Source organism: Salpingoeca rosetta (genome assembly GCF_000188695.1).
Source record: "Salpingoeca rosetta unplaced genomic scaffold supercont1.17, whole genome shotgun sequence".
Taxonomy (NCBI): domain Eukaryota; class Choanoflagellata; order Craspedida; family Salpingoecidae; genus Salpingoeca; species Salpingoeca rosetta.
In genome coordinates this window covers 1,333,508-1,342,523 of record NW_004754917.1, presented here as the reverse complement: position 1 = coordinate 1,342,523, position 9,016 = coordinate 1,333,508, and the positions used below count along the sequence as shown (strand labels likewise).

The window sequence follows — 9,016 nt, the reverse complement described above, 5'->3', positions numbered from 1 at the left end:
CATCATCACAGCAGCACCAGCAAGCAGCAGCAGCCTGCCTGCGTGAATGCCTGTGAGGCAAGAAGAAACCAACCAGAGATGAACAACAATGACCGGTGATGGTGAGGACAGGAAAGGAGGGCCACAAGGGACCACGCATGGGAATATGCAGCATGATGTGGGCGGGGTGCGTCACCTACACACAAGACCAACGAAGCAAGCACCCAACAAGCAAGCAACCAAGCGAGCCAGCAGGCAGGCACAAAATATCACCACATGCACCACATCCACCACTGCTGCAATACCTGTGTTGGACGCTGTCTCAATCACGCCTCAACAGCTGCACATCGCATTGGGGGAAGGCTGATGACGATAATGACACAGAGCAGAGGCGATTGGTTGGGAAAAGAAGAAAGAGGATACGGTTGGGGAACCCCGCACAACGTCCGCCTGCAGCCACGCACACACACACACACATTTGAGTTGTGAGATTGATTCATGTGAGACACACGTCAGTGCAACCACCCCACAGCCAATGACTGCTCTGATGTGTTGGCATGCATGTGTACATGCGCGTGCATGCGTGCGTGCGTATGTGTACTACCACCCCATCACATACACACAAACACACAGCCCCAACGTCTCACCTCGTGTCTTCTTTTCTTGCACATTTGTGTGTGCGTGTATCAACCTGCTCGTGTCGTGAGAGCTGCTTGGGAAGAGATCGGCCACTGTCCTGTGCAAATCACACACATGTACACACGCGCAAGCACAAACAACCAAATCAGCAAGAATCACACCACGAAGTGAGCCAGCATGGCAGAAACAAACCACGTCCACCTCGTTTGCCACGTTCACATCACCACATCATCACCTGTGCACGCACATGTCACATCACCCCACAGACACACACCACGATCACACCACCACCACAAGCAGCACATCTGCACATGCGTGTGCGTGCGCCACGTACATCCACCACAAATCACTCACCACCATCATCATCATCGTCGTCATGCGAGGCAACGGCACATCGACGTACATTACACCCCATGTACGTGTGCGTGTGGAGAAAGAGGTGAGTTGTCACAGAATCAGGATATCAACGACAACAACATCCATTGCCAGCACCAACAAACCCAACGACATCCAACCAGCACCGCACAATCACACCCGCATACATGCTGATGTTCACACCCAACACATCACACACCACCCACGTCACCACCACCACCACCATTCATCTCACCTCCACATCCACAGTCGCAGCCGCTGCTGTTGGTGACCAACGACGACGAGGACGAGGACGAGGAGGGGATGGACGAGAGACGGAAGGCCAGTTCATCCAAATACAGCAATATATCAGCTGTTTCTGGTGATGGTGGAAACGGTGAAAACAAACGACCCCTTGCCACGCCGTGTCCTTTGCTTGCTCGCTCAGCTGCTTGGTTGGTCGGTTGGATGCAGACGGATGCATGGCCCTGTGTCCAAATCAATCGAAAAAAGGGAGAGAAGAAGAAGAGACACATGAGTGGACAGAACAGACAAGGAAAGAGGGAGGCGAAGCAGGAAACACAACGTGTCAACCAACACACACACACACACACATCTCAGTCGCCCCTCTCACCTTCATCACTCGTCATCGCCATCATCATTGGTTCCACCGCTTCATGCGCCTCCTCAACGCTGTGAAATGTTTGTGCACAGACACAAGATGGGAAGAATGCAGGTAATGAGGTTGACAGCGACGCATCATCAACCACACGCCAGCCCCATTTCAACCATCCACACTGACACACAACCACACGCACACATGTTGTCCCCACTCACCACCACCATGCACGCACACACACACACACACACACACACACACATGCTCACCTCTTCATCAGAGCGAGTGACATGTGCAATGTCTGCCTCACGCCAGATTGGGGCTGGTGTCGGTCGGTTGATGGCGGCTGTGCAGTCGATGGCGATGATGGCGATGACGGTGACGGCCGAGCTGAGGTGGAAGAGAAAGAAAGGAGAGGGAAATGGGGAGGGTAATGATGATGATGTGTCGTTCATGGCGGCTTCCTTCCCCTCCTCTGATGTGGGCCTGGTGCCCATGCAACCAACACACAACGACAAGACACAACGACATCATCACGCACAAACACAGGCATGGCATGTGAGCACAGCAGACGTGTTCACCTTCCTGCCCCCTCCTCTGCTTTCCCCCCTCCGCACTGCATGACACACACACACACACACACACACACGCACACACACACACACACACACACACACACCTGCACATGATTGCGTCGCTGTGGTTGGATGTGTCCACCATGACCATGGACGTGTGTGTCCACAGCTGCTGCTCCCAATCCATCATGTGTGCACCGCCCATCATCCTCCAACGATCCTCACACAGTCGCCCCCCTTGCAGCCACAAGCATACACACACGCACGTGTGACATGTGAGCGGCGCAGCTGCACTGCTGCACGAGGCACAGCAGCAGCAGCAACACCGCGCACACAGCAGCAGCAACACCAACCCATGCGCCATCCAAAGCATCCACGATGGGCTCACCTTGCTCACGCATATGGGAACACTGCATGAGCACAGCGGCGGCAGCTAAATCGGGGAAGTTGCAGCAGCAGCAGCCGGCATGCGAGCCCGCTTCCATCATTACCATCCTGATGTGTGCTGGTACCTCACCACCTGTGCTTATGTGCATGTGTGTGGTTGCAGGGAACGTGGATGGGGACACAACACAACAAGCACAGAGCAAGCCATCACGTCAGCATAGCAGAACGAGTGATTGACATCACACGCACCACGTGTGTGTGTGTGTGTGTGCGTGTGTGTGTGTCAATGTGTGTGACCATCCCCCCATCAACTCCTCTTCCCTTGTTCACTTCACCGCACCGCATCGTCACAGCCCCATCACACCACCAACCAACCACTCATCACCACCCACATACCATATGTGAGGCGAGTGCACCTGGCACGCGTGGCAAGTATCCTCGACATTTCTCTCATCCTGCTGCTTGTGCGTGTGTATCACCTGTAAGTGGTTGTGTGCGAGCACCAGCATGGTGAGCGAGTGGGAGGGAAGAGGGAGCATGGATATGTGCGCAGCTACACTGCTGCTGCTGCCATTGCTGGTGTTGTGCATGCATGTGTGTGTGAAGGAGAAAGGGAAGAGAGAGAAAACAGAAAACAGAAGGGAGGGAACAAGACATGCTGCACCCCATCCATGCATTCATCCCTCTTCCTCACACCACCACCGTCCCCTGCCATCAGCCAGCCAGCCACACCACACCACACCACACTCACCCAGCATCCCCCACCCCACCTCATCCCATCCATCCAGCCATCCAGCCAACACACATCTTCTCCGTTTTCCCTCTTCTTCTCGCCCACCTCTGCTGCTGCCGAAATTGCAACTTGTGCTGTCGCCACCTGTTCCCAGCTGCAGGCAGCCAGCTCCCGCCAGCAGCAGCAGCGGGCGATGGGTTGGTTGGTTGGGGAATGTGTTCAGCTGCAAGTGATGCTGGTGGTCGCGTCCACCTCCTCCTGCACATCTCTGCAGCATCGGCGGTGGAGGGTGTGTTGGCTGGTGCTGCTGTTGTTGTTGTGATGGCTGCCAGGGAGGGCGAGAAAGAGAGGGGAATATAAGCAGCGGCTGCAAGGTGGAGAATGTGCAGGTGTGCAGGCAGTCGTGTGTGTGAGAACGACGAATGAGACAGCGCATCAAGCAAGGCAAAACAGGCAGCCACACCACACACATGCATGCACATTGATGTGGGACAACAAGGGGGGAGACAGGAGCAACAGAGACAGCGACCACAAAACACGCACACTGGTGCGGTGCGCAGCATACACACACATACATGTAAAGTGATGCACTCACGTTGCTCATCGCTCGCTTGCTTGTTTGTGGTGTGTGTATTGGCGTTGCTGTTTCCACAGCCGCACAAGGGTGGCTGGATGGTCATCACATGGCAGCGCCCGTCTGTTCATCCCACCAGAGCAGTGGTGGTTGGTGGAGGGGAGGGGGTGACAGCTGCCGGCTCAAGGGCCCTCTGTGTGGCGACAGCAGAAAGGAAGGAGAAAGAAACAAACGAGAAGGGTGGTGGTGGTCTTGGTGGTGAGGAGGGAGAGGGAAGGAGGTGAGCAAACACACAAGAAAATGAGGCGGAGGTGATGATGGCGTGTGGGTGGGTGGAGAAGAGAACACGCACGTCGACACACACACACACACACACACACACACACACACACACACACACACAAACAAACACACACACACACACACACACACCTGTCTGGGTGGTGCAGTGATTCGATCCCCATTCATTCGTCAGCACGCAGTCATTTGTGGGTTGGGTGGTGGAGGGTCGCCAACTGCCTCACGCACCAGCCAGCACCTGCTGCTGCTGCTGCTGATGATGATGATGATGGAATCCATCCATCTGCACGCACCGCCACAAACAAGCAAGCAACAACAGCAGCAGCAGTGAGCAGGCGTGTCACAGACAGAAAGAAGCAAGACAGGAGGAGGAGGATGAGAAGAAACACAACCCGTGCACACACACACACACATTGGCTGTGACGTTGGTTGATGTCATTTTCCTCCTCTCTCTCTCATGTGTGTGCTGCTCACTGGTTGAGAGGTTGCATGCTCCATTCTCAGGGTCGCCGCTGCATGACGGTGGTTGATGGCAGTTGTTCTGTCACCACGCAATGGTGAGCATGTGTGTGTGTGTGTGTGTGTACATTTGTGTGTGCCACACGCAGTGGTGTGTTGGTTGTGATCCAACCACCCATGGATGGATGGATGCGTGGTGGTCTACATATGTGTGCGCACCATGACAGCGTGCGCTGTGTTGTTGTTGTTGTTGTTGTTGATGGTGGTGGTTGTTGTTGCTGTGCGCAGAGAGCACTCAATCTCACCCTCACCTGTCGATGGATGGGTCATGTATGTGGTCGTTGGTTGGTTGGTTGGTTGTGCGTGGTGCATCACAGGAGAAGGAAATGGACAACGATGGAAGGATGGATGGATGGATGGAAAGGGAGAAAGGGGGGAGAAGAGGAGAGAGACGGTGCGCACACCCTCCCTGCACATGTGTGCGTGTGCGTGCGTGTGTTTGAATGCGTCAGCGAGAAGGACGACGAAGGGAAGGAAGGAAGGAAGGAAGGAACGTGGCACGCACAACAACCAATGACACCTCCCCTCACTGCACCTCACCCCCTCACCTCTGACTCGTTGACTTGTTGCTTGTTCGTGCAGCAGCCAGTGTCTCGTCTGGTTTTGTCAACCGTTGGCTGTTTGGAATTTCGGCCAAACCGCCGTTGACGACACGACCTTCAAGCACCACCCACCACCCACCACGCACAGCAGCCCCCTCCATCATCGGCCATGTCCCGCGGACAGAAGACAGTGAGCGAGGAGGTGGAGGGCCTGTTGGCGCAGACGCAGACCGAAGATGAGGAGGTGAAGGACCTGATTCGCGCCATCGCCAACAACACGTCTGAGCCACGCGCAAAGTGAGTGAGTGCGTGTGTGTGTGTGTGTGTGTGTGTGTGTGTGTTGTCTGCAACAGTTCGAGGCGAGCGTCCTGCTTGGCTTGCTGTGCTTGCTGTGCTTGCCTCGCCTCGTCGTCAGAACGCCGTCGCGTCCTGTGTGCTGTGCCAACCACACACACACACACACACACACACACACACACACACACACACACACACACACACACACACACACACACACACACACACACACACACACAGCTTTCAGTTCAAACGGATCAGCGATGGTGGAATGCGCGCACTTGCAGTGGCTGTCAAGGACAACACCACCGTCACAAGACTCAAGTGCGTGCGTGCACACGTGGATTGCATGCGACACGCGCCACTGATGCAGCAGCTATCGTCACGCGCACCGCTTCCATCATTCCATGTCATGTTCCTCGTGCTGCCTTCGCCCTTGTCTCATGACCAACCACCCCTACCTCCCCCTCCCCCTTCCCTTACCACCATCGTGGTTTTGGTTGTTGGCTACAGCCTGAGCAGCAACCACATCAGCCCCAAGGGCGCTGCGGCGTTGGCACAAGGGCTGAAGCACAACAAGACCATCGCGCGGCTCAAGTGAGTCTTGACACACCCCATGCATGGGAGAGAAGCGTCGTTGGCGTGTGTTGTGATTGCACAGCCCATGCCCGCTGAGCGCAATGCCACGCTGTGGCACAGCACACCTGAAGCCAGTGGCTGATGCCAGTGTGTGGTGTCAGTGTCCCCTTCTACCCCTTCGCTTGCCACTCACGATCCCTCCCCTTGCTCCTCTTTTCCGTCGTTACCAGTGACCACTGCTTTGCATGTTGACAGCTTGCACTGGACGGTGCTGTGGCGTTGGCAGACGCGCTGACGCACAACACGGCTGTCACGCAACTCAAGTGAGCGTGGGCACAGCTGTCATTGGAGGCGGCTGCCATGCGCTGTCTTTCTTGGCACGCACGTGTATATCCTTGCAGCCGTTGTATGTGCGAGCGGGTGCTTGTGTGATGCGTCAACAACCTACACCAGCGGCCGTGTTGACCCTCCCACCTCCAACTCACAACGCATGTTCATCACATGATCGCGCGCATGCAGGTGACAACGGCGTGCTCCGTGTCGACAAGACGCGGCTGTGGGTGGACGAACACCTGCTGTCGCCCGATGACCTGGTCGCCAAATGTGGCCCTCTCCTGCCAGTCCTCGGCCTGCAGGACCACTACGACATCTTCGTCAGCTACGGGTGAGAGAGAGAGAGAGAGAGGAAGCATGTGTGCGTGCATGCCAGAGCGTGTGCATTTGTCTCTCGAATACTTCATCACCATCACTACGGCTTCACAACATACCCTTGGCTCGCCAATCACCAACCTCCCTCACCACACAACCTGGCTCACCATGTCCCCCCCCCCCACCACCACCCCCAGGCAACCGCGGGCCCTGGACGATATCAACCTGGAGACGAGACTTTCTTTTCTTCCGTGGTTGCATTCGATTGCATTGATTGATCGTGTCGTGTGTATTGTGTCTCTGCCTAGTCCCTCAACGTTGACAGCAGATACAAAAACAACGTCAACGCAACAGCAATGTACAGCTACAACACACACACACACACACACACACACACACACACACACACACACCTACCTAAGCAAGCGAGTGTCAAGCCTCAAAGTAACCAGAGCAAATCACGACCACACTCGCAACACTCTCTTCCCCCCCCCCCAATCTTCCAACACAGCCCCCTGCCCACCCTCAAGCCAACAGCAATCTGCCGTCATCAATCAGCAGTCTGAGTCGATGATGAGGACGGCGTCTGCAAAGTAGGGCGTGGCGTAGATGAGTCCATTTGGTGCCACGGCGCCACCAATCCAGAGGTTGCCGCCTGTTGGCAGCCCGCCCAGCGACGTGGTGTCTGCAGTGTCGGTGGTGGGATCCACAAACAGCACGGACGTGGCGTAGTTTGGGATGCCCACGACGTTACCGTTGGGCGCGAGGACGCCGCCAAACCACTTGCGGTCGCCGCTGGGCAGCCCGCTGATGGTGGTCGTGTCTGCCGTGTTGCTGCTGGGGTCCACGATGAGCACGGATGACGCGGCGCGCGGGATGCCGTAGATGTAGCCGTTGGGCGCGAGCACGGTGCCGGTCCACTTGAGGCCGTCGCCGAGCCCCGTGATGCTGGTTGTGTCGGCGGTGTTGGTGGCCGGGTCGATGATGAGCACTGCGTCTGCGGCCATGGGGCAGGCGTAGATGCGCCCGTTGCTGGCCACCGCGCCGCCAAACCACTTGTTGCTCTCAGTGCCAAGTCCCGTGATGGTGGTGATGTCGGTTGTGTTGTTGGCTGGATCGATGATGAGGGCAGAGTCGTTGTGCCTGGGGATGCCGTAGATGAGTCCGTTTGGCGCAAGCACGCCGCTGTTCCACAGGCTCATGCCGGGCGAAAAGGATCCCAGCGTGGTGTCGGTGGCGTTGGTGGCCGGGTCGATGACGAGGACGGAGGTGGCGTCGTTGGGAAAGGCGTAGATGCGCCCGTTATCGGCCAGCACGCCGCCCGCCCACTTGTAGCCGGGCCCGAGGTCTGTGATGGTCGTGGTGTCTGCTGTGTTTGTCGCTGGGTCGATGATGAGGACGGCCGTGGCGCCGTGCGGGATGGCGTAGATGAGCCCGTTGGGAGCAAGCACGCTTCCGACCCACTTGTACGTGCCAGTGCCCACCCCTGTGATGGCGGTGAGGTTCATGCGGGGATGGCACACGCGGGCACGCAGGGCTGCGAGCGTCTGCTGCTGCGCCTGGTTCACCTCGTTCCCGGCCTCAATCATGCTCTGCTGCTGTTGCACCAGCTCGTACAGCTTCATCACGTCCATTCCATTCACAAACACGGGGCTCTGAGTCGGGTCGCTTGTGTTGATGTGCAGGGCACCCGTGGCGCCGTCCTCCACCAGCACAGCCTTGGCACTGCACACGCTGCCACCCCATCCCACAAGCACCACCGCTGCTGCAACGACCGTGGCCGTCAGCAGCGTCAGCAGGTGAAGGTGGAGCTGTTGTCGCGACATGGATGATGCTGCTGGTGCACGCGTTTGCTTCGCAAAACACAAAGCAGGGCCAAAAAAAATGGTGTGTTTCTGTCCGGGCTCGAACCGGAGACCTTCAGTGTGTGAGACTGATGTGATAGCCAACTACACCACGGAAACAGTTCTTGATGTTTATCGAGGCAGAAATGGTATTGTTGAAGCGTACCTGAGGCGTGTGTGTGTGTGTGTGTGTGTGTGTGTGTGTGTGTGTGTGTGTGTGTGTGTGTGTGTGTGTGTGTGTGTGTGTGTGTGTGTGTGTGTGTGCCTCTGTGTGTCTATGTGTGTGTCTGTCCGAGTATATGGGTGTGTGCGTGTGTAAGCGCGTCTCCAAGCCGCTGTGCATGTCCGTAAAAACTTGGAGCATGTGTGTGGTGAGCGGGAGACAGGGCGACGACGCACCTTAAGAGGCGAGAGAGAGGGAAGGAGC

At 56.6% G+C, this 9,016-nt stretch overlaps 4 protein-coding genes and 1 non-coding gene across 5 annotated transcripts; 1 reads left to right on the top strand and 4 right to left on the bottom strand.

The window, feature by feature from the left end:
• Positions 1 to 1,184: 1,184 nt before the first annotated feature.
• PTSG_06993 (uncharacterized protein) lies at positions 1,185 to 2,660 on the bottom strand (the record flags this gene model as incomplete). The annotated part of the gene is made up of 5 exons (XM_004992340.1): positions 1,185 to 1,351; positions 1,607 to 1,665; positions 1,853 to 1,981; positions 2,277 to 2,403; positions 2,555 to 2,660. The coding sequence occupies 5 exons, from the start codon at positions 2,658 to 2,660 to the stop codon at positions 1,185 to 1,187; spliced, it is 588 nt and encodes a 195-aa protein (XP_004992397.1).
• Positions 2,661 to 3,106: 446 nt separating this feature from the next.
• Positions 3,107 to 3,890, bottom strand: PTSG_06992 (uncharacterized protein; the record flags this gene model as incomplete). The annotated part of the gene is made up of 3 exons (XM_004992339.1): positions 3,107 to 3,129; positions 3,392 to 3,653; positions 3,882 to 3,890. 3 exons carry the CDS (start codon positions 3,888 to 3,890, stop codon positions 3,107 to 3,109), a joined length of 294 nt encoding a protein of 97 aa, XP_004992396.1.
• A 1,499-nt stretch (positions 3,891 to 5,389) lies between these two features.
• Positions 5,390 to 7,023, top strand: PTSG_06991 (uncharacterized protein; the record flags this gene model as incomplete). The annotated part of the gene is made up of 6 exons (XM_004992338.1): positions 5,390 to 5,518; positions 5,759 to 5,842; positions 6,032 to 6,115; positions 6,353 to 6,375; positions 6,617 to 6,750; positions 6,943 to 7,023. Coding segments are annotated over 6 exons (535 nt in total), but the record flags the coding sequence as incomplete, so codon positions are not given.
• Positions 7,024 to 7,230: 207 nt separating this feature from the next.
• On the bottom strand, positions 7,231 to 8,612 carry PTSG_06990 (uncharacterized protein). The gene has a single exon (XM_004992337.1). The coding sequence runs from the start codon at positions 8,569 to 8,571 to the stop codon at positions 7,300 to 7,302; it is 1,272 nt and encodes a 423-aa protein (XP_004992394.1). The 5' UTR covers positions 8,572 to 8,612; the 3' UTR covers positions 7,231 to 7,299.
• Positions 8,613 to 8,635: 23 nt separating this feature from the next.
• Positions 8,636 to 8,709, bottom strand: PTSG_20121. Its single transcript has one exon. It is a non-coding gene; the product is annotated as a tRNA-Val (tRNA).
• Positions 8,710 to 9,016: the final 307 nt, after the last annotated feature.

What these genes read in the sequence shown, in the direction of transcription:
- PTSG_06990 (XM_004992337.1), bottom strand. Translation starts at nt 8,571, where the DNA reads ATGTCGCGACAACAGCTCCACCTTCACCTGCTGACGCTGCTGACGGCC.